Genomic DNA, 24,932 nt, shown 5'->3' with positions numbered 1-24,932 from the left:
TCTTACCAAATGCTGTCTGGAAGTACTTCTAGTACAGGCTTTTTATGGCAGTTTAATGACTTCTCATCCCTTTAAAGCATTATCATGAGCCCTGTAGGCCTCTGCTGCTTCCGGTAGAGCCTGGGCTTCTAGATTTCTCCAGCACCTCTATTTACTAATTGTTATCGTAACTAGAGTTGTTAAGCCCTTGTGATTTCTGTTTAATCTTGTTGAGTTAATTGTGTCTGGCACAGCTTTCCTGCATTGTATGATTATTTAAAGGGGTCTCTCGGTTAGCACTGTAGCAGAATCCTTGTACATTTGTGGAGAATGATTTGTCTCATGGTGTTGCTCAGTTGTGCCTCTGATGCTCTGTTGGTGTTCCTATGTCTAATCCTTTTGTTTCGGTTTCTTCATGGGGAGCTTGCCATTCCTGCACAGCTGGGTTCCGTCATTGCCTGCGATCACGGTGACAGAGTCTATCGTTCCTCCACACCTGGGTTCGGTCATGGCCAGCGCTCACCGTGACAGTCTGCCGTTCCTCTACACCTGGGTTCGGTCTTGGCCAGCGCTCACCGTGACAGAGTCTGCCTTTTTGCGAGTGCACACTGTGACAGGCACTCCTTCCCAAAGTGCGACTTTCATGACTCTTCCCTTCTATAATAAATCAAGCATGAAGATCAACCACAGTATTTACTTGCAGATTCTTTCCTTTAGATAATTTAAAGGAAAGCTATTGAACTGTAACTTCCTTTCCCATACATGAGTAAATCCTCCCAAATACACAGATAGCCTCAGACTTCTAACTGAATGCAGGTCACTTGCCTCATTAGTTAGGATATTATACAACTTCAAATTTGTAATAAGCTCATTACACTGTTCCTTCTTAAGCCTGATGTGATCCCAATCTTTTAATCCTATTTTAATTTATTAAATTTGCCTTTCTTAATAGGATTAAATTTAAAAAACAGAATACATAATTCAATCATTAGCTCTGCTGTATGTCACTTACCAAATGAGTACAGAATCACACTTAAGCCTATACTCAGACCAACCAGAAAGCTGTGATTTGTGGCTTCTACTTTCTAGGGAAAGCAACCAACATTTATTCCTTTATCAAAATCAGATCAGTGTCTCAGAATGTAAACAGTAATGTTTTGATTGTGTGGTTTCTGTTAACACTGCAGCCATTATTGTGTTCTTCTAGGTCAGCTTCTGTAGATCAAACAACAAATGATGCATTGAACAATCCAATCCATTGGCCAATAAAAGCTCCTAAATTTTTATCCGATCAGAATCAACGTTAATATTGGGGTCTTTGTGAAACTTTTATAGAATGTCCTTCCATGCTGTATATAAAACCATGAGATATAGGATCAGAATTAGGCCATTTAGCCCATCGAGTCTGCTCTGCCAATTCATCATAGGTGATCCCATTTTCCTCTCAGCCCCAACCTCCTACTTTCTCCCCATATTCCTTCACACCCTAAATAATCAAGAATCTATCAACCTCTGCCTTAAATATACATAAAGACTTGGCCTCCACATCTGCCTGTGGCAATGAATTCCACAGATTTACAACTCTGGCTGAAGAAATTCCTCCTCATCTCCGTTCTAAAAGGATGCCCCTTTATTCTGAGGCTGTGTCCTCTGGTCTTAGACTCTCCCACCATAGGAAACATCCTCTTCACATCCACTCTATCAAGTCCTTACACCATTCGATAGGTTATGGATATTTATGGATATCCGTTATTAAGAGCCCCCATTACCCAGGATGTGCCCTCTTCTCATTGCTACCATCAGGGAGGAGGTACAGAAGCCTGAAGGCACACACTCAGTGATTCAGGAACATCTTCTTCCCCTCTTCCATCCAATTTCTAAATGGACATTAAACACAAACTACCCCACTACTTTTTAATTTTTTTTACTCTCCTTATTTAACTATTTAACATATATCTTCATACCATAATTCACTTTTCTTCGCTATTATGTTTTGCAATGCACTGCTGCTGCAAAGACAACAAATTTCACAGCCATATGCCAGTGATATTAAACTTGATTCTGATATCTGATGGCTTTGTAATTTACTTGCATGTGAGGACCAAAGTAGATACTACATCAGTGTTGAATGTTGTCTTTTGGTTGAACAGTCAGTTAGCGTGGTCTTTCATTAATTCTGTTAATATTCTATGGATTTAATGAGTATGCCCATACGAGAAAGAATTCTCAGGGTTGTATATGGTGAGATTTTAAATTTTTAATAATAAATTTATGACAAACTCAAGCATCTGCATACGGATGACTGAGATCATTTTGACTTCATAAAAAGCAACTGGCTGTATACTTGTTCCCTACTTGTGTTTATTGCCGATTGCAGTGTCTTTTTTACTTTTGCACAGGCTCCGTAAAGAGTGCGGCTCATTGAGGTGGATTTCATTTTCGTCCAGGTGCATTTAGAGCCAAATACATTTTTACTGGAGAGGATAGCGTCGAGTTTCTTACTGACAGACCTCAGCTGCTTCCTGATGCTTACCAGGATCAGTACAATCTCATAATGAATTTTCTGTGCGCTGAGCAAAGTAGATTATCATATCTTCCATAATGACCTTTCGTACCGTGTTTTATTCTGTGGTATTTCCACTCATTTAATGTCCCACAGGATTTCTCTACTTGTATAATAATGATATTCTTTCCCAAATGTGAAGTTATTAGTTGGCTGTGTGTGGGATTCAACAATGAAATTTTAAAGATTAGCCTTAAATTCACTCAGGAGCTAAGCTCCCACACAATTAATAAGATCTTGCATTCCGGACACAGAATTCCAGGTATTCTCCACTCACGTAATTGACTCTTACAACTCCTTGGTGCCTGCATCATTTATAAATCCTGGTACTGTTGTGCCCATTAAGCAACTGTTCCAACTGCCTGCAGTTGGTTAGAAATCTGTAATTTTAATAATTTTATTAGCACAATATTTCACTGGGATTCCTTATAAACCCTTACCTACCCCCACATCAGCTGCAGATGCCCTTTGTCAGGATGCCTGGCATTTGGAGATAGAATCAATTATAGTGCAAGACTGCTGCCTGGGCCCATAATTTCCTTGTTATCTTTTAAATAATGGAAAATCATAAAGCCTCTGAATGAATCATAAGGGGAGCCTTTCGTTATGCATGGACCCTGCAATAAACTTTACATTGTCTGACATCTGTGCTGTTAGAAAACCATAGAAACCATAGAAAAACTACAGCACAGAAACAGGCCTTTTGGCCCTTCCTGGCTGTGCTGAACCATTTTCTGCCTAGTCCCACTGATCTGCACACGGACCATATCCCTCCATACACCTCCCACCCATGTATCTGTCCAATTCATTCATAAATGTTAAAAAATGTTATTTGCTCTTTGGGTCCTCTAAACCCAGTAATAAATTGTGGCATATCTAGCATTGCAAACGATCCAAAAGTGGTTTACAGAAATGACAAAAGATAAAATAAAAAGATGACACCAAGTAAAAGAAGATATTAGAAGAGATGAGCAGACGTTGACCAAGAGAGGGAAGTGGAACACACACAAAATGCTGGAGGACCTCAGCAGGTCAGGCAGCATCTACGCAGAGGAATAAAGAGTCAACGTTTTGGGCTGAGACCCGTCATCAGGACATACAATAATTGACATCATTACTCAGATTTCCAACATCTGTAGAATCTCTTGTGTTTATGAGAGGGAGGTGGAAACACTTGGGGATAGAATTCCAGACTTTGGCAGTGAAGTGTAGAATGGAATGGAATGGGTGATGCACATAGGGATAAAACTGGAGGAGCAGACTTCTGGAAGATTCTGGTGTTGTAAGAGATTTGCAGAGTTGGGAAGTCATTGGGCATGAAGGATTGTGGGTGAGGAATATACAACCAAGCTATTTCTGGAACATTAGCCATTTAAATCACTATGTACAGGAAATAACTGCACTCTTCAGCTGGAGTCCAGACTGACATAATTAACGTCACCTCATGCTGCTTTCTCTCTCTTACATACAACACAGACTCAGATGTATTTATCACATGTACATCAAAACATATAGCGAAACATGTCATTTGCGTTGACAACTAACACAACCTGAGAATGTGCTGGGGGCAGCCTATAAATGTCATGACACATTCCATTGCCAACCTAGCATGTCCACCGTACTCAGAACAATGCAAAACACAACGAGCAACCAAACAACAGCAAAACAACCCCCGTTCCTCCCTCGCACCCAACGTACACACACAGTCCTCCAACTCCAGGGTACTGCAATGTCTTAACTCCCTTCAGTGACCTTCTCTTGTGGTTTATTCAAGGCAAACTAACGCTGAATGTAGGCATTGGAAATGCATTGTACTGCTCCATTTGCAGCACATCAACAAGCCCCATTCATCCCTCTTACCCAATGCACATACATAGTCTGCTAACCCCAATGTCTTAGATCCCTTTGGTAACCTCTTGTGGTTTATTCAAGGCAAACTATCACTGAATGTGGGAACTGGAAATGGATCGTGCTGCTCCATTTTCAGTACCTCAACAAGCCCCATTCCTCTCTCCCATTTAACGCACACAGTCCTCTAACCCCAGGACACTGCAATGTCTAAACTTCCTTCAGTGATCTTCTCTTGTGGCTTGTTCAAGGCTAACAATCACATGATCAGCACAAAACTGTGGGCTGAAGGGCCTGTAATGTGCTGTAAATTTCTATGTTCCCATGTTCTATTTGCATTCTCATCTTGTCTTATCAGGTTCTCGTATGACATCTAGTCAAAAACCTGTTCTCGTCTCAGTCTCAAAATCCTGTCTTGTATTCTCCAGCACTTGCGTCCTTGCCCTCCTCGCCTACACCTCTAAGGTCATCCGTCAGCCTCCTGTGCCCCGGGGAAATAGTACCAGCCTATTCAATCTTTCCTCGTAACTCAAGTCTTTCAGTACAGCCCACATCCTTCATCTCCATTCTTGATTCTTCACTGAATTAAACCTCAGTGAGACATTAAAAAATAAATAACATTTTTAATGGTAGAATGGCACGCCCAAGGATAAAATTAATGCCAAATCAGTGTGAATCGCCTCAGCAGAAATGACAACAGCGAGTGATAGATTTCTGTGCTAAATTGCACATGTACGAATATGAGAAGTGCAGTCGGTTTTATAAAGCTGTAACTGTGAACAACTCATTATCACTCAATTGTAAATTCCAAGTCAATTTTATAGTAACACATTAGATATTCAACTTCTCACTTAGACACGAAACTGAAAATGTGCATCATTGAAACAGTTTGATTTTCATTTGCAGTTGCCCGGAAAGGAAGGGAAAATCACATGGTTTCTATCAAAGGAAAGCATTGAGCAGTATTCAAGATAGTTTGATCAGCACTACACCATTATTAGGCAACACACTGAAGAGGCTGGAGCAACTCTGCTGGTCAGGCAGCATCTATGGAGAGGAATAAACAGTCAAGATTCAGCTTCTGCAGACTTCCTCGTGTTTGAGTCAAGATTCAAGATTGTTTAGTGTCATTTCTAGTACACAAGTGTAAAGGGCAATGAAATAATTGTTACTCCAGATCCAATACAGCACAAAAAATATAATAAGATAGAGAACACAATAATCAAAAAAAGCACAATAAATAAATACATAGGATAGTTTATATCCATAGATTGATTGTATGTCCGTAAAGTGATGCTAGGCACAGGAGTGTCTGTACATAAGGTGACTCTGACAGGAAATGATAAAATAGTGGTGGTGGGAGTGAGTGAGTTAGTGGGTGGAAGTGTTGGTCAGCCTTACAGCTTAGGGTAAGTAACAGTTTTTGAGTCTGGTGGTCCTGGCGTGGATGTTGTGTGGCCTCCTCCCTGATTGGAGTGGGACAAACAGTCCATGAGCAGGGTGGGTGTGATGCTTCATGGCGCTACTGGCCCTTTGCCGGCAACTGTCTGTACATATCCTCGATGATGGGTAGACTGGCGCTGGTGACACTTTGGGCAGTTTTGATGAATGATCTTAGTCCAATATGTTGACTGTTTATTCCTCTCTATAGATGCTGCCTGACCTGACCTGTAGGAGTATAAGTGCTTTGGAAAAAAAAAACCCTGCAGATGCAAGAAATCCGAAATAAAACAGGAAATGCTGAAGCATTAGTCAATAGAGAAGTGTTAAATTTGTAGGTCAGAAAATCCATAAAGGTACACAAAGGCAAATCTGCTTACCACTAGAGATGTGGAGTGTTGAAACAGCTGAAATTTGTTGGGAAAGGTATGCATTGTAAAATGTAGGCAATGATGGATGGCAAAGTGTAGTGGTGGTACAAGCCAGCTGCTGTTCCTTTCATACCTTGCAGCGCATTGGGCAGAATTTTTGATGTTTCCGTAGCATTTGACTGTTTTATTTTACAAAGCCAAGTTGCTAGCTTGGCGCTGATAAAAATGCATGCCAGGAGCCAGCCAGATTTGCCTCAAAGTCCAGTACTGAGGCCACGACACCACCAGCCTGCACAAATCAGCTGGGATCTAACCAAATGAAGGAGTAAATAGACTATGACTTGTGCTGTATTCGTTTTCAATAATTAGTCATGGATTAGAAGCATTGTCACTAAACACTAACCTTCACAGTAAGCTTCATCATCGCGGAGAGGAGTGAAGCCAACTTTACATCTGCAGACTGAGCCAGCTTCCAAGTTTACACATTCAGAATTCTCAATGCAATTGGAGTTCTCAGCACAGAAGTCATAACCTAGAATGATAAAGAATAAATGAATGGAGTAACATTAATAAATAAATTCCAGTCGTAATCTGATTAGAGCGGCACACAGTCCAGTTTTCTTGACCTTCATTATAATACATTGCTAATTATAAAACTAAGTGCTTAAGCGTTCATTTAATGGTAGGCAGCTTCACTCAACCTGGCTTTTGTATGTAACTTTTTCCTTATTTAATACACTACAATATGGCTCTGCTCACCCCTGATACCTTGATCAAATCATTCCTGTAATATGAGTCCATGCCTCATAAAAATAAAGGCATCCGTTAGTCTTGCGAGACCATGGATCTGCGCCTGGAAAGTCTTCACTCTCCAGGGCGCAGTCCTGGGCAAGGTTGTATGGAAGACCAACAGTTGCCCATGCTGCAAGTCTCCCCTCTCCACGACATTGATGTTGTCCAAGGGAAGGGCATGAGGACCCATACAGCTTGGCACCAGTGTCGTCGCAGAGCAATGTGTGATTAAGTGCCTTGCTCAAGGACACAACACGTTGCCTCGGCTGGGGCTTGAATTCACGACCTTCAGGTCGCTAGTCCAATGCCTTAACCACTTGGCTTACTTTACTTCCATACATCAAGAAGTGAAAATTCATTGGGTCATGTCAAAGGGGTAGCAGTAGCATTGCTTAAAGGATGATTCTAGGTTACTACAAGCTTTATTAGCCTGGTGCTAGAAGTACAGCATTTATTTATTGTTCTATTCACTTTTCCATATAAATTATTTTAATTTTTTTTTACGGAGATACAGTGTGGAATAGGCCCCTCTGGGCCTTCAAGCTATGCTGCCTGGTAATCCCCCGGTTTAACCCTGGCCTAATCATGGAACAATTTACAATGACCAACTAACCTACCAGCCGGTCCACCTTTGGACGGTGGGAGGAAACCGCAGCACCCGAAGGAAACCCATGCAGTCTCACGGAGAACACACAAACTCCTTATAGGCAGTGGCTGGTATTTTGTATGAAACTAATTTACAGAGAGATTCTGTCAGCAGCTGCAATTAATAGTGATGAATATTCCACTTCTCATTATCGAGGAAGGAATTCAATAAGCAACCTTTCCTTACAAGCGAACACATTCTGAGAAGTAGGCAGAATACTCTGCCAGTCATTCCCTTTAATTATTTCATCATATTCCAATTAATTACTTCTGTTATGAAATTTCATGAAATGTTGTAGCATTAGACCAAAATACATTTAAAAAGGTGAAACGGGCAAGAGTTTTAACACCGAGTGGTGGGTGCCTTGAATACACTGCCATGGTTGGTAGAACATAGAAAACCTACAGCACAATACAGGCCCTTCAGCCCACAAAGCTGTGCTGAACATGTCCCTACCTTAGAAATTATCTAGGGTTACCTATAGCCCTCTATTTTTCTAAGGTCCATGTACCTATCCGGGAGTCTCTTAAAAGACCCTATAGTTTCTGCCTCCACCACTGTCACTGGTAGCCCATTCCATGCACTCACTGCTCTCTGCATAAAAAACTTAGCCCTGATAAGGTTGAACAAGTTGGGTCTTCATTCTTTGGAACATGGAAGGTTGAGGGGGGACTTGATAGAGGTATTTAAAGTTATGAGGGGGATAGATGGAGTTGACATGGATAGGCTTTTACCATTGAGAGTGGGGGAGATTCAAACAAGAGGACATGAGTTGAGAGTTAAAGGGCAAAAGTTTAGGGGTAACATGAGGGGGAACTTCTTTACTCAGAGAGTGGTAGCTGTGTGGAACAAGCTTCCAGCAGAAGTGGTTGAGGCAGGATCGATGTTGTCATTTAAAGTTAAACTGGACAGCTATATGGACAGGAAAGGAATGGAGAATTATGGGCTGAGTGCAGGTCGGTGGGACTAGGTGAGAGTAAGAGTTCGGCATGGACTAGAAGGGCCGAGATGGCCTGTTTCTCTGCTGTAGTTGTTATACGGTTATATGGTTAAATCTCCTCTGTACCCACTTCCAAGCACCTTAAAACTGTGCCCTCTCATGCTAGCCATTTCAGCCCTGGGGAAAAGCCTCTGACTATCCACACAATCAATGCCTCTCATCATCTTATACAAAATCATTTTGGTGTTGGAGAAAGTATGATAGAGACCTTTAAAAGGCTCCACATGAATTTGCAAAGAATGGAGGGATATGGACATTGTGTGGGCAGGAGGAATTAGTTTGTTTTTGAGTCTAATTACTAGTTTAATTAGTTCAGCATAACATTGTGGGACAAAAGGCCTGTTCCTATGCCGTGGAGTTGTAAGGTTTATGTTCTAATAATCTGTTAAATGAGAGGGATTCTCCAGAGGTGCTGAACCTGCACAAATTGTTGGATCATTAGTGTTACTCTGCCTATTACCAAAATCAAATAGTCCTTGCTGTGATTTTTCCCTTGAACTTACGGCAACCTTGAACCAAGATTAAACTATATTGATGGACCCAATCACTGACAGGATGATGTTTGTTTGGATATTAGTTTTTGTACTTGTGTGTAATGTTTTCACTCTTTGGCCGAAAAAGTTGTTCTCAGTTCTGTTGGGGTGGTATTGTAGTGTAATGGGTAGCACAACACTTTATAGTACAGGTGACCCGCCGCTGTCTCGCCATGGCTGCGTGGGTTTCCTCCCACGATTGAAAGACGTACCAGTTGGTAGGTTAATTGGTTATTGTAAATTGTCCAGTGATTTAGGGTAGGGTTAAATCAGGGGATTGCTGGCCAGCACGGCTCGGAGGGCCGGAAGGGACTATTCCACAGTGTATCTCAAAAAAATAAATAATTAAATTGTTATCAATCCAGAGAAGCAAGAAAAGCCCAGGCTAATTCAATTTTCAACAGTTTCTCCTGTGGGCTAGGGCCTACCCTTATTCTCTCTTAGTGAAGGGTCAGAAAGGAATGTACCACCATAAGACAAAGGAGCTGAATGGTTTTGTTTTTGTGGTGCTGTCAGAGATGCTCCCATTGGTAATTTCTGACAATATCTATACTCGCTTTGTGCAGCTTAGATGGAATTCTGAAATTCTTCATTAATTGACTATGAAACATTTGCTCACTATAGGAATCATCCTCTCCACATCCACTCTATCTAGGTCTTTTGATATTTGATAGGTTTCAATTAGCTTCCCCTTCATTTTTCTGTACTCCAGCAAGTACAGGACCAGAACCATCAAACGCTCCTCATACATTAACACTTTCATTCCCAGAATCGTTCTTGTGAACCTCCTCTGAACCCTCTCCAATGCCAGCATATCTTTTCTTTGATAAGGGGCCCAAAACTGCTCACAATACTCCCAAGTGCAGTCTGACCAATATTTTATAAAGCCTCAGCATTACATCCCTGCTTTTGTATTCTGGACCTCTCGAAATGGATGCTAAAATTGAATTTGCTTTCCTTACCACTGACTCACCTGCAAGTTAACCTTTAGGGAATTCTGCATGAGGACTCCCAAGTTCCTGTGCACCTCCAATTTTTCAATTTTCTCCCTGTTCAGAAAATAGTCTACACTTTTATTCCTTCCCTACCCCATATTCCATCAGCCACTTCTTTGCCCATTCTCCCAATCTGTCCTAAGTCCTTCTGCTATCTACCTGGTTTCGCAACACTACCTGCCTCTCCACCTACCTTTGTAAACCTGGCTACAAAGCCATCAATTCTGTTCATCCAAATCATTGGCATATAATATGAAAAGAAGCGGTCCCAATACCAGCCCCTGTGGAACATTACTAGTCAACAGCAGCCAACCAGAAAGGGCTCCCTTTATTTCCACTATTTACCTCCTGCCAGTCAGCCAATCTTCTACCTACATGCTAATCTCCTCCCTGAAATACCATGAGCTCTTACCTTGTTAAGAAGTCTCATGTGCGGCACCTTGTCAAAGGCCTTCTGAAAAATCGAAGTAAACAACAACCACTAATTCTCAGCTAAGATTTTCCCTTAAGGAAACCATGTTGGCTTTGGCCTATTTCATCATGTGCCTTCAAGCACCCCAAAACCTCATCCTTCATAATGGACAACCTTATCCTACAGCTCTATATTATGGCACAAAACTGGAAAATGACAATTTTTCAAAAAGATGCGTGCTTTTTACAAATCATACTTTTATTTCCACATGAAATAGAAATAATTGATCCTCAGAGGATTCATGCAAAGCAGAAACAAAACAGACAATATATGTATCATGACAAACGAGGCCCTCCATTGGCTGCTGTTGACCATGGATGCTGTGTCTCAGCTGTCTACATGATATGCAAGCCAGGACAATACAATACGGTCATGACAGTAAAAACATATTGTATCAAAGGTAGTAGCTCTTATTCGCTTTTTCCAAAACTTAACTGAGACATCTGATCATTCCATATCTACATTTCATTTGTGGTAGAGCGATCTTGTGATGAATGTGACATAAGTTATATGTGGTTACCTCTGCATATCTTACAGCAGCTGTCAGTTAATGAAATTTGGTTCGACAGTGAACAAGGCAGCAACGGACAGCGTGGATATGAAATTCGTAGCATGGATTTGTCCTGTTAAACAATGGAGAAGTAGTTAAGTAACTCCACCTAATAAAAGCTGAAAAGATACATAACTCCTTGCAGCAAATATGTATAATTTGTACAGATAAAATATGTTTTATGAAAGATAATTATGTACTTGCATATAAAATAGATAAATAAGTAGTGCAAAAACAGATAAAAAAGGAAGTGAGGTAGTGTTCATAGGTTCAATGTCCATTCAGAAATTGGATGGAAGTGGGAATAAATCTGTTCCTGAACTAGTATGTGCCTTCAGGCTTCAGTACCTCCTTGCTGATGGTAACAATGAGAAGAGGGCAACACGCTTACTTATTTCAATTGTAGATTTTAACACACATCTTATTCTCTAAGCTGCACACCATCTGGAATATTGAACATTAGTTTCACAGCTTACCCCTTTCCTCAACCACAATAACCCCATACTTCACATCCACTAGTAACAATATGGTCAGTTAGTTGATGCTAATGGGCCCAGCATTGTGAATATAAACACAAGCACCAAAAAGCACAAGCATATCAAGTTGCAAATATCTTCAAGTCTTTAGGAAAACCATCTCCTTTTCACTCAGAAACTGTCTGATAAGTTTCTTCCTTTGCTCCTGGAAGTTCTATTAATAGGACACATGTTGCATGTAATTCTGCAAGGAAAATGGAAGAAGCCCCTATCAGCAATGCAGCTGTGACCTGTGGACATGGGCTACATTGAAATCCAGGGACGTTATTTATCACCTCGACAGAGGTCAGACGCTGTGGACCAGGACACCTTTTGAGAAAAGGATCTATTTCATTTGTTTTTATGGCTTCTATCTGGACAATTGATCTTCAAAGCCTTTTTGTCTTATCCAGACAACAAGCTGAAAATATTCCCTCTTCACTGCCATGACCTCAAACCTCTACTGAATTCTTGTCAAAAGTTAGTGTAACAAAGCATTGCTTCAGCAATTTTTCAGAAATAGCATGGGACTTGTTTGTATTGCCTTTTCACTCAGTGTAGCCACTTTATTGGGTACATCCTATACCTAACACTCAGTGGCCACTTTATATCTTCACGGTCTTAGACCATAAGATATAGGAGCAGAAGTAGGCCATTCAGCCCATCAAGTCTGCTCCACCATTCAATCATGGGCTGATCCAATTCTTCCAGTCATCCCCACTGCCCTGTCTTCTCCCCATACCCTTTGAGGGCCTGGCTAATCAAGAACCTATCTATCTCTGCCTTAAATACACCCAATAACTTGGCCTCCACAGCCACTCGTGGCAACAAATTCACAGATTTACCACCCTTTGACTAAAGTAATTTCTCCGCATCTTATTCTAAATGGATGTCCTTCAATCCTGAAGTCCTAGACTCCCCTACCATGGGAAATAGTTTTGCCATATCTAATCTGTTCAGGCCTTTTAACATTCAGAATGTTTCTATGAGATTCCCTCTCATTCTCCTGAACTCCAGGGAATATAGCCCAAGAGCTGCCAGATGCTTCTCACACAGTAACCCTTTCATTCCTAGAATCATTCTTGTGAATCTTCTCTGAACCCTCTCCAATGTCAGTACATCCTTTCTAAAATAAGGAGTCCAAAACTGCAGACAATACTCCAAGTGTGATATCACGATGGCCTTATAAAGCCTCAACATCACATCCCTGCTCTTATACTCTATACCTCTAGAAATGAATGCCAACATTGCAGTCCCCTTCTTCACAACTGACTCAACCTGGAGGTTAACCTTTAGGGTATCCTGCACAAGGACTCACAAGTCTCTTTGCATCTCTGCATTTTGAATTCTCCCCCCATCTAAATAATTGTCTGCCTGTTTATTTCTTCCACCAAAGTGCATGACCATACACTTTCCAACATTGTATTTCATTTGCCACTTCTTTGCCCATTCCCCTAAACTATCTAAGTCTCTCTGCAAGCTCTCCATTTCCTCAACACTACCCACTCCTCCACCTATCTTTGAATCATCAGAAAATTTAGCCACAAATCCATTAATACCATAGTCCAAATCATTGACAAACATCATAAAAAGCAGTGGTCCCAACACCAACCCCTGTGGAACTCCACTGGTAACCAGCAGCCAGCCAGAATAGGATCCCTTTATTCCTACTCTGTTTTCTGCCAACCAGCCATGCTCCACCCATGCTACTAACTTCCCTGTAATTCCATGGGCTCTTACCTTGCTAAGCAGCCTCATGTGAGGCACCTTGTCAAAGGCCTCCTGAAAATCCAAGTACACCACATCTACTGCATCTCCTTTGGCTACCCTGCTTGTAATTTCCTTAAAGAATTGCAGTAGGTTTGTCAGGCAGGATTTTCCTTTCAGAAAACATTGGACACTAGAATACTACAGCACAGTACAGGCCCTTCAGCCCTCGATGTTGTGCCGACCCATATACTCCTTAAGAAAAAGTACTAAACCCGCACTACCCCGTTACCCTCTATTTTCCTTTCATCCATGTGCCTGTCCAAGCGGCTCTTAAATACCGCTAATGTTTTAGCCTCCACCACCATCCCTGGCAAGTCATTCCAAGCACCCACAACCCTCTGTGTAAAAAAACTTACCCCTGATGTCTCCCCTAAACTTTCCTCCCTTAACTTTGTACATATGCCCTCTGGTGTTTGCTATTCATGCCCTGGGAAACAGGTACTGGCTATCCACCCCATCTATGCCTCTCAATCTCGTAGACCTCTATCAAGTCCCCTCTCATCCTTCTACGCTCCAAAGAGAAAAGTCCCAGCTCTGCTAACCTTGCCTCATAAGACTTATTTTCCAATCCAGGCAACAACCTGGTAAATCTCCTCTGCACCCTCTCCTTAGCTTCCACATCCTTCCTACAATGAGGTGACCAGAACTAAACACAATACTGTAAATGTGGTCTCACCAGAGATTTGCAGAGTTGCAACATGACCTCTCCACTGTTGAACTCAACCCCCCCATTAATGAAGCCTAGCATCCCATAGGCCTTCTTAACTATCCTATCAACCTGTGCAGCAACCTTGAGGGATGTATGGATTTGAACCCCAAGGTCCCTCTGTTCATCCACACTCTTAAGTAACCAACCGCTAATCCTGTACTCAGCCTTCTGGTTTGTCCTTCCAAAATGCATCACCTCACACTTATCCAGATTGAACTCCAGCTGCCACTTTTCTGCCCAACTCTGCATCCTGTCTATATCCTCTTGTAACCTTCGACAACCTACAGCTCCATCCACAGCTCCTCCAATCTTCATGCCATCCTTCCGCCTCTTCATCCAGGTCATTTATAAAAATCACAAAGAGATTTGTCCCAGAACAGATCCTTGCAGCACTCCACTAGTCACTGACCTCCAGGCAGAATACTTTCCTTCCACTACTACCCTCTGCTTTCTTGCTGTAAGCCAATTTTTTATCCAAACAGCCAAGGTTCCACTGATCCCATGCCTCATGACTTTCTAGATGAGTCTCTCATGGGGGACCTTGTCAAATGCCTTGCTAAAATCCATGTAGGCCACATCTACCACCCTACCCTCATCAATTTCTTTTGTTACTTCTTCAAAAAGCTCAATTAGGTTCATGAGGCACAACCATCCCTTCACAAAGCCATGTTATTCTGCTGCTGTAGCCCATCCACTTCAAGGTTCAACATGTTGAACATTCAGAGATGCTCTTCTGCAAACAACTGTGGTTATTTCAATTACTGCTACCTTCCTGTCAACTTGAACTAGTTTGACCATTCTTCTCTGACCATTAACAAGGTAGTTTCACCCACAGAACTGCCACTCACTGGGTATTTTTTGTCTTTTGCACCATTCTCTGTAAACTCTAGAGACTGTTATGCATGAAAATTCCAGGAGATCAGAAGTATCTCAAACCACCCCTTCTGGCACCAAATCCTCTTCCCCAGTCAAGGTCACTTAGATCACATCACTTCCCCATTCTGCTGCTTGGTCTAAACAACAACTGAACCTCCTAACCATGTCTGCATGCTTTTATGCATTGAGTTGCTGCCACATGATTGGCTAATTAGATATTTACATCAATGAGCTGGGGTACAGGTGTACCTAATAAAGTAGCTGTTGAGTGTTTAAGTAATAAGCAAAAGTTTAAATGAGAACTGAAAGGTTTTTAACTTCCAGTCAGTATAAAGTGGGGTTGAACATCTATTGCCTGAGCAATATTGAAGAAAACTTTACAATGTAGGATGAGGTTATTTACTCTTTGGTGTTCATCTCCATGTGTGTCTCATTCACTACCTATGACTCTAATCTCTCTGTTTCTGAGGTAAGTAAGATCAAAAACTATCAATAATGCTGGGAGACAAGCAACATTTTAATCTTCATTGCTAACATCAAAATGCTTGTATCATGACAAAGTCAATGTACTAGCATACAGGGAACTGGACTTTTCATCTTAATTTTGCAATGTCAATATCTCTGAGGATCTAATCTGGACACAACATATTAACACAGCTACAAAGAAGGCACGACAGTAGCTATACTTCATTAGGAGTTTGAGGATATTTGGAATATTGCCAAAGACGCTCACAAATTTCTACAGATGTACCATGGAGAGCTTTCTAACTGGCTGCATCATTATCTGGTATGGGAAGTGGGGCTACTGCACAGGATCAAAGTAAGCTGCAGAGAGTTGTAGCCTCCGTAGTATCCAGGACATCTTCAAGGAGTGATGCCTCAAAAATGTAGCGTCCGTCATTAAGGACCCCCTTCACCCAAGTCATGCCTTGTTCTCATTGCTACCATCAGTGAGGAGGTACAGGAGCCTGAAAACACACATTCAACAATTCAGGGACAGCTCCTTCCCCTCTGCCATCCGATTTCTGAATGAACACTGAACCCATGAACACTACCTCACTACTTTTTTACTTCAACTTTTGCACTATTTATTTAACTACTTTATATATTTATCTTACTGTAATTCACAGCTTTTTTTCTTTTGTTATATATTGCATTGCGCTGCTGCTACACAGTCAAAAACTTTCACAACATATGCCAGTGATATTCAAACTGATTCTGAATTTAAGTTCATGTAATTAAACAAAGCTTAACATTAAAGTGGTTTGAAAAAAAAACACTGGCTTTCTGGAAACCTATCTTCCTTGTGCAATGCAGTCTGTTTGTGACTTTAAGATCTTTTCAATATTGCTGACCCTGGAATGTCCTTGACTTCCTACACAGTTCAGGAGGTAATTAGAAGCAGATATGGACCTTGCCAGCAATATCTACATCTCCTGAATCAATGACTAAATGTAATGGTGTGTTGTTAGATCTGGATAGAGGTAATCAATTAAAAAGCATTATTACAGAGCAACATTCATGACACTGCAGGTAAAACTAAAGCTTGGTTCTTTTTTAATTACTAGTTTTTCCTACTGAATAACCTCCCATTGTAGCACAATTTTACAAATGTGCTTAAATAATTTAGAAGCCTTTAAGTGCACAAGCTCACAGAGAGTGGAAAATAATTTCCCACATAACACACATCTTACTCTCTAAGCCGCATGTTATCTGAAATATTGAACACTGGTTTCACTGCTTTCCCTTTTCTCCAACCACAAGCCCACGCTTCAGACGCATCAGCAAAAAATATTTGGCACACATTGGTTTATGTTGAAACATAAGGTTGAAAGAGTACAGAGAAAATTTACAAGAATGTTGCCGGGACTGGAAGACCTGAGTTATAAGGAAAAATTGAATAGGTTAGGACTTTTATCCTTGGAACATAGAAGTTTGAGGGGAGATTTGATAGAGGTATACAAAATTATGAGGGGTATAGATAGGGTCAAATGCAAGCAAGCTTTTTCCACTGAGGTTGGGAGGGACTGCAACCAGAGGTCATGGGTTAAGGGCAAAAGGTGAAAAGTTTAAAGGGAACATGAGGGAAACTTCTTCACTTAGAGCGTCATGAGAGTGTGGAACAAGCTGCCAGTGCAAGTGACGCATATGAACTCAATCTCAATGTTTAAGAGAAGTTTAGATAGGTCCATGGATGGGAAGGGTATAGAGGGCTATGGTCCTGGTGCAGGTTGATGGGAGTAGACAGCTTCTGTGCTGTACTTTTCTATAACTCTATGACATCTTGCTTGGTGGGGCTCCTATAAAACAACTGGAATTTTAGATCAAAGAAACTGTGATTTCTAATTCACTCCCTTTGACATTCTGATAAGTGACAGAGGGAAAAGTTTAATACTAAGACTTTCATGTAAATTTTTAAGTATTTTGCTGACCAGCTTTACAAAGAAACAGGAATTTTACAGTAGAACGGCAGAAGCATTGTTATAACAATTAATATTTTAAAATAGGGTTAACTGGTCTCTGGAATTGACTGCCGAATGCATTTGGATAACCTTGCGTATGTGGTTGTTAACAAGCAACACCCACAAAATGCTGGAGGAACTCAGCAGGCCAAGCAGCATCAATGGAAAAAAGTACAGTCGACGTTTCGGGCTGAAACCCTTCAGCAGGACTGGAGAAAAAAAGCTGAGGAGTAGATTTAAAAGGTGGGAGGAGGAGAGATTAGGTGAAACTTGGAGGGGGAGGGATGAAGTAAAGAGCTGGGAAGTTGATTGGTGAAAGAGACAGAAAGCCATGAAAAAAAGAAAAAGGGGCGAAGAGTGCCAGAGGGAGGTGATGGGCAGGCAAGGAGATAAGGTGAGAGGGGGTAAAGGGGATGGGAAATGGTGAAGGGGGGGGTGCAAGGGTCAATACCAGAAGCTTGAGAAATTGATGTTCATGCCATCAGGTTGGAGACTACCCAAACAGAATATAAAGTGTTGTTCCTCCATCCCAAGTGTGGCTTCATCACAACAGTAGAGGAGGCCACAGATGGACATATTGGAATGGGAATGGGAAGTGGAATTAAAATGGGTGACCACTGGGAGATCCTGCTTGTTCCTTCATGGTTCTGCATGGATTAGATGGGCCAAAGGGCCTGCTTGTGTGCTGTACTATTCTATAACTCTAAATGACCCTTGGGATCTCTGAGTTCTTAATACTTATTTTCAGATTAGCGTCATAGAGCAGTACAGCAGACACAGGTACCCCCTCAGGTTCCCCTTAAATATTTCACTCTAGTTTTCATCTCACCCAACCTCAATGGAAAAAGCCTGTTTACATTTACCCTATCTATACCCATCATATTAATCTGACTGAAGCTGAAAACATTTGATATCAATGAACACTTCCTCTTTATGTCTGAGTGACTATTAATCTGGTTGCAGCACAAGATTGATAGATTGAAAAATGGAAACTCTAGTCTGAGTCCTTTATCCAACTTCCTGACCCCTCATCATGTCCCTGTCTGGGCTTTGTCTTTGCTTCGCTTAGTAAAATAAAGCCAGTGATGGCTGGAACTTCACAGAACATAGTGTATTTGACAACAGGTGATAACCTTAAAAAAAAGAAGTAACTGAAGTAGGAATTCATCCTTGACCCAGGTTCGAAACGTACAAAGTAACAGTACAAATACATTGGACTCTGCTCGGACATTTCTCCTGCAATTGCAAGAGTTTTTTGAACATTGATAATGTGAGATGCCATAGGCCTGTTTCCCTTGTTTGGCAGAAAGACAGGCAATATAGGAGCTGCATAGCCTTGGCTGTATTGATGTCTAGGCCTCAAGCCGCGGGCTTGCCTGCTGCCGCAGTACAGATGAGGAGACCCGGGGGGCAGTGCTGTGTGGTGTCCATGCTCAGTTGCGGACTGCCCTCCAATGTTCAGTCAGTAGAATGACAGGCTAGATTGCATGTATCTACACAGCTGGGAGACTGTACCATTAATTTGTGGGATATGTCAGTCCGGGACTTAGACTATGTATATGTCTTTTTGGGTGACTTGTTTTTTCTCACTCTTTTGAATGTGCTGTGTATGTTTTGCATCTTGGTCCAAGAAGAACGCTGTTTTGTTTGGCTGTATCTATGTATGGTTGAATGATAATTAAACTTGATTTGATTTTTTTTTGAAGTTCAATTCTACTGTTTCCAATAAATTTCAGAACTTTTGTGCAGTATACACATATATTCCTGTATACATTTAACACATAAAATTGAAGACGAAATACTACTAAAATGGTTTTCATATGTAGAACTTCATCCTCTGTACCATGAAGTAAACACATTGCATATGGCTTCCAAAATGTGGCTCCACTGACATCAATGAAATGAAATTTTGCAGGCACACACCCAAATTTGCATTACCAGTTTGCCAAATACCATCAAGAACTTTCTACCCTTGTATCTGGTGAACTCAACAATAACAGAAAGATCCTGGGCACATCATCAAAAACAATCCTCCCTCCAAATCAGACACCATTCTATTCAGGACATATATGCTGTATGTTGGCTCAGAAAAGTAGGATTTTGTAACTAGCATCAGCACCATAATGGCACAGGCCACAGAGAAAGACTGTAACACTTAGGAGCAGAATTACACCATTCTGCCCATCGAATCTGCCTCATTATTTCATCATGGCTCATTTATTTCCCCATCTCAACCCCTTGTCCTTCTTTCTCCCTGTAATCCTTGACGTTTTTACTAATCAAGAATTATCAGCCTCACTTTAAATATACCCAGTGACGTAGTCTCCTGCACCCTCTGGCTAAAAAATTTCTTCTTCTCCTCTGTTCTAAAGGGACTTCCTTCTATTCTGAGGCTGCATCCTCTGGTCCAAGAATTCCCCTACTATTGGAAACATCCTCTCAATGTCCACCCTATTTAGACCTTCCAACATTTGGTAGGTTTCAATGAGATCACCCTCATTCCTCTAAACTCCAGTGAGTACAGGCCCAGAGCCATCAAACATGCCTTTCGTTCCCAGGATCAATCTTTTAAACCTCATCTGAACCCTCCCCTCTCCAATGTCAGCACATCCTTTGTTAGATAGGTTGCCCAAACCTGCTCACAACACTTCAAATGTGGCCTGACCAATGCCTGATCCACATTGCTTATGTAAAACAAAGGATGTAAAATAAAAGTGCCCATTGTCAGAGGCACCCTTTTCCTAAAAACAAACAAAGCAAGGGAAGTAATTTTCAAATAGAAGAAAGTTCAGATTTGACTCTAAGTTTCAAAGCCTTAGTCAGAAAAATGTGACATTAAAGCAGTTCCTACCTTGCACTCCAATAGATAACACTCTCCTGTTGCTTTCCATTCTGCCATCCTTTGCCCATTGTAGTAAAATTTGTTGCCAAGGACACATACAGCTAATAACAAAAACACAATGTTTCATATTTTAATCCTTTGATTGATCAATGAAGTAAACCTTATTCCTGAATAACAAAAATGAAAATTACATGAATATTATGTGATACAAAGCTAACATCGCCAGTACTTTCCAACTGTTGATTTTAACATTTACTTCTCCATCCGAAGCTGCTGACTCACTCTATCATCTTGTCCAAGGGATCAAAACTTGACTGAGCTGAATGGTTTTGGCATAGTGAAACTTCATAATACATTGTGTTTTAGCTTCGAACGAAACACAGCTTATTTCTGCACGTTCAAACCTTGAGAACACCGCTCAGCTTTCAAATGCAAAGGCAGAATTGCCTACAGTCATTGAGAACCTCACATCAAGGCAACTTATCTCCATGTACAGTAAACAAAAGAAAAGAGAAAACACTGGAAAGATTATGAAGTCAAGCAACAGTTGTGGATAATAAAAGTTAACTTTTTTGGAAATTTGTCCTGACCTACTTAAACCAGGATTTTCTATTTTTGGTTCAGATTTTCTGCATCTTCAGTCTTTTTATTCTCATTCACACCTATATAGTGATGAAAAGAGAGGCCAATTCCATCATCAAGCAACACTTCATCAGATCCCCGAAGGGCAGTGGAAACGTGGAAGACCAAAGACAACTTGGCGCCATAACATAAAAGTAGAAATGAGGACCCTGAACCACACCTGGGGCACACTAGAGAAGATGGCCAAGGACAGACAGAGATGGGGAACCTTCATTGCTGCCCTAAATGCCAGTGCCGTAGCGGGCAGTAACTACTATCTACATCTATATAGTAAACATATCTTCATAACCTTAGTAAAATTCCACTGTATTGGACAATCTTCAAAAAGCAGACTCTCACCAACTTTGTTCTACACAGAGTGTCAAGACAAGCTGTCTGCTTTCAATTCAGAACATTTCTTTGTACGATATCTAATTATTAAACACAACAGTAAGTAGTCAGTTTAAAAGTTTATGGCAACAGTTCTGTGATTTATGTAGTGGGTATTTATGTGAATTCATTACTGCTGGATGACAGCACCATTCAATCACCACACGCCCAAGTGGAATTCAGATCTTGCAAGAACTTCTAGTGATTGGCCCATGTGACCTGTACAAACAAGTACTGAAAATGGAATAAAATATCCTTTTTTATGGCAGAAACAATATATTACAACATTTTCAAATCACACAAGGTTCGAGGAGATTTCAGCAATTGAAAATAATTTTTCTGCCAGAATAGGGTACCGGAGGAACCTCTTGCTGACTGCTGCTGGAGGCTTTGGTCTTGGGCAAGGTTTAATCAGCATGGTTTATGGATTGGACTCTGAAGTTCATGTTATGATATGTTTCTTGGTTCTGGTTACTCCTTTTTTTAAAATTGCTATTTTGTGTGATTTTGATTGGGGCAGCCTGGTTCTGCAGCCTGCAGCTTGAACTGAGAATCCCCAGGCTGTTTCAATGTTGTTTGATATCTCATATTCTGTGGGGTTTTTCGCTTTCCTTTTGCTGTTTGCACAATGTGTTCTATTGTTTTTTTGCATGTTGGGCGTTTAATGTTTTCCTGAATGGGTTCCGTGGTGTTTCTTTGTTTTGCGGATGTCTGTGGAAATATGAATGTCAGGGTTCCATACTACATACATACTTTGATAAGAAATGAACTTTGAATCTTTCATAATGATTACTTCTGGGTCACTCCTCATCATTCTAGACATTTGACCAGGCATCGGTGAGCAGGGGTCGCCTCCTGGGATGACGTCCTTTCCTAAACAGTTCTTCCTTTGGAGTAATGTGGGTGAAAATTGACCACATAGTCCTGGGATAAATCATTGTGGACACTTCTGAGGCATCCAGTGTAAGCTAGAAAGAGCACCTGCCAGTGCATTAATTACTTTCTTCCCCTACCTTCGTATCATGCATGTGAATTTCCTCCATCCATTTTATCTCCTACCACATCAGTAAAACACTAATCATGAAAGTTATTGTAGGCTCCTGACTCTCAAGACTCATTCTCCCCGCAAAACAAAGCCCATACAATCTTCCATCTCTATTGGACTGTCGTGTGGGGTGTGGCTTATTTGCTGGTCAAATGCCGTTTCTGTTGTGTCAGCTATTGATTGGTCCATTTGAAATCTGTAGCAGCTCTTCCCATTTTTTGCCTTGTGTGCCACAGCTCTGGTTTCCAGTTTCAAACACACCAGGTATAAAAACTAGCATATGTGGGAGGCATCCTACCTCCTTGATTTTATTCAAAGGCATGACATAGTGAATAAGGAGTGAAAAAACAATGCCTCTGCTGGAGAAACAACAGGATGGCTTTAGATAAAAACTTCTTTAGCTCCTAACATAAACCTCTGTCCTTCTGCCAGCCAATGTGCTCTCCCATTTACTATTCCTGGTTACTTCCTGGATGCACAGGAAGTAACCTAATCGGAAGTGATACGAAACTGCTCATTTCAAAATAAAAGCTGAACGTGGTTAATCAGATAGAAAAATACATAACTTAATATCCTGAAGGGTGGTATGGTTATGGATGTGTCACCAAAGTTGGTTTTGAACGAGAGTTTCAGCAGTAGGATAAAGTGTCAACCTGCATATATAAAGATCATCCTCAGGTTAAGATAGGTGCCGTTCCTGTGAAGCGTTCATAACCCAAAAAGTTTGCAACTCAGAAATATGATCAAGAGCCGAGTTCCTGGACAGTTGAAAATGCTACAATCCACAACAGCTGTCGGTCTCCAAAATGCTCACCGTATTTTCAGACTGTACATGACTAACCAGTAACCCGGAGAGTACCTACATGTAAGTACCTTTCAGAAAGATCAGAACAGCCTCGAGCACTTCACAACTAAAGCTCCTTAAACTTATTATCGTTATTTGAGAAATGCTGCCAGCTAATTTTGGTACTTGACTTCAAGTCCCCGACTAATTATTTAGTTTGTGGATAACCGACCGTATAAGTTTTGATGTTTGATTGGAAACCAAAAATAGTTTAATTCCTCAGTCTTTTATCATTATGATTTGCTTTCTGGTTGTTGGCAGCCTATTGGTGGGATATCTTTACGGGACTTGCAAAGCTGAAAATGTAAACTTTTCGGTGTGTAAAGATTGCTGAGTATTACTACTTGAGCAGAAGGTGTTTCAATTCCCTAAATAAACACCATGCATGTTATTCTTGATTTGTCCAGTTGATGGCGGTGTAAATCCCTGTTTTTAAAATAAAATGGTTGGGGGGGGGTTCTTTTCATTTTTGCTGCTTTAGCGGCATACTAGTGCCTTTCTTATGCTATGACACAATATTATTAATCAAGGGGTCAATGGATCCCAGATTGGGAACCTGGGCAACCAGTAGCTCAAATCGCTGACCCTTACAGAATCTCTGCACCATACTTTTCCTTTTGTTTACAGTCAGACAGAAATTAGGAAGGTTTTACACAAATGGACAATTTACCATGAAAGCTGCAAAAAGACTGTCTGAAGAAACAAGTGCGCCTGCTCTTCTTACTTGCCCCAGAGAGTTTTTTTTCTTGTAATTTTCCTCAGCCATTTAAAAGCAACAGCTGGTGGGCCAACTCCAGCAATTTGGTGGAAATAAGGTGGCACTGGGTTCTCAATTATATTGGCTTCTTGGCTGCAATTTCCTGCCTGAAAGCCACACAAAATGATGGAGGAACTCAACAGGTCTGGCAGGAGCTATGGAGAGGAATTAAAAAATCGAAGTTTTGGGCTGAGACCTTTCATCAGTTTCGGGTCTCGGCTGGAAATGTCAACTGTTTATTCTTCTCATAGATGCTGCCTGAGCTGCTGAGCTCCTCCAGCATTTTGTGTATATTATTCTGAATTTCCAGCATCTGCAGATTTGGCTTCACCTATTACTTTCCAGCTAGCCTCTTTCCCCTCCTTATCTTTTTATTCTGGCATCTCCCCCCTTCCCCCTCAGTCCTGACGAAAGGTCTCAGCCCGGAACGTCGACTGTTACTCTTTTCCATGGACGCTGCCCGACCTGCTGAGTTCCTCCAGCATTTTGCATGTATTAATTTGGAGTTCCAGCACCTGCAGACTTTTTCGTGTTTGCGATGTGCAGAACCCCTTGTTCATAACTTGCTGGCGAGATTCATTAGATTAGTGTTTGGACAATCAGCCAAACAGTCATGCACTATGCAAAGGGTGGTATAGGGACTCTCAATCAGAATGCTGAGGTGGAGACACATGGAGTCTGTGGTGCAGATGGTCTATCCGTTTCCTCCTCTTTCAAAGTCAGCATGTTAACCGGCGTCTGCTCAGTGCTGTAATGGGGTGTCGTCATGAGGCATTGCGTTCATGTGGAGTGCACAAGTAGTTTAGTGCAAGAGATTCCCACTGCTGACTGCAATGAGGTTGTACGATCTCCCCATGACTGCCAGGGTTTCCTCTGGGTGCTCCTCTTTCCTCCCACGGTCCCAAGACTTAT

The 24,932-nt window shown here is 41.3% G+C and overlaps 1 protein-coding gene across 1 annotated transcript in view; it reads right to left on the bottom strand.

The window, feature by feature from the left end:
- Positions 1-24,932, bottom strand: part of LOC134351477 (protein kinase C-binding protein NELL2-like) — a 374,438-nt gene that overhangs the window by 220,022 nt on the left and 129,484 nt on the right. Inside the window, exons 14-16 of the mRNA XM_063057673.1 lie at positions 20,373-20,464; positions 11,160-11,262; positions 6,605-6,733 (exon numbers count right to left, since the gene is read on the bottom strand). Coding sequence (XP_062913743.1) covers positions 6,605-6,733; positions 11,160-11,262; positions 20,373-20,464 — 324 coding nt within the window. The remainder of the gene's footprint in view (positions 1-6,604; positions 6,734-11,159; positions 11,263-20,372; positions 20,465-24,932) is intronic.

Source organism: Mobula hypostoma, chromosome 9 (assembly GCF_963921235.1).
Source record: "Mobula hypostoma chromosome 9, sMobHyp1.1, whole genome shotgun sequence".
Taxonomy (NCBI): Eukaryota; Metazoa; Chordata; class Chondrichthyes; order Myliobatiformes; family Myliobatidae; genus Mobula; species Mobula hypostoma.
Note: the sequence above shows the minus strand (reverse complement) of the source record. Positions and strands in the feature narration are given on the sequence as shown.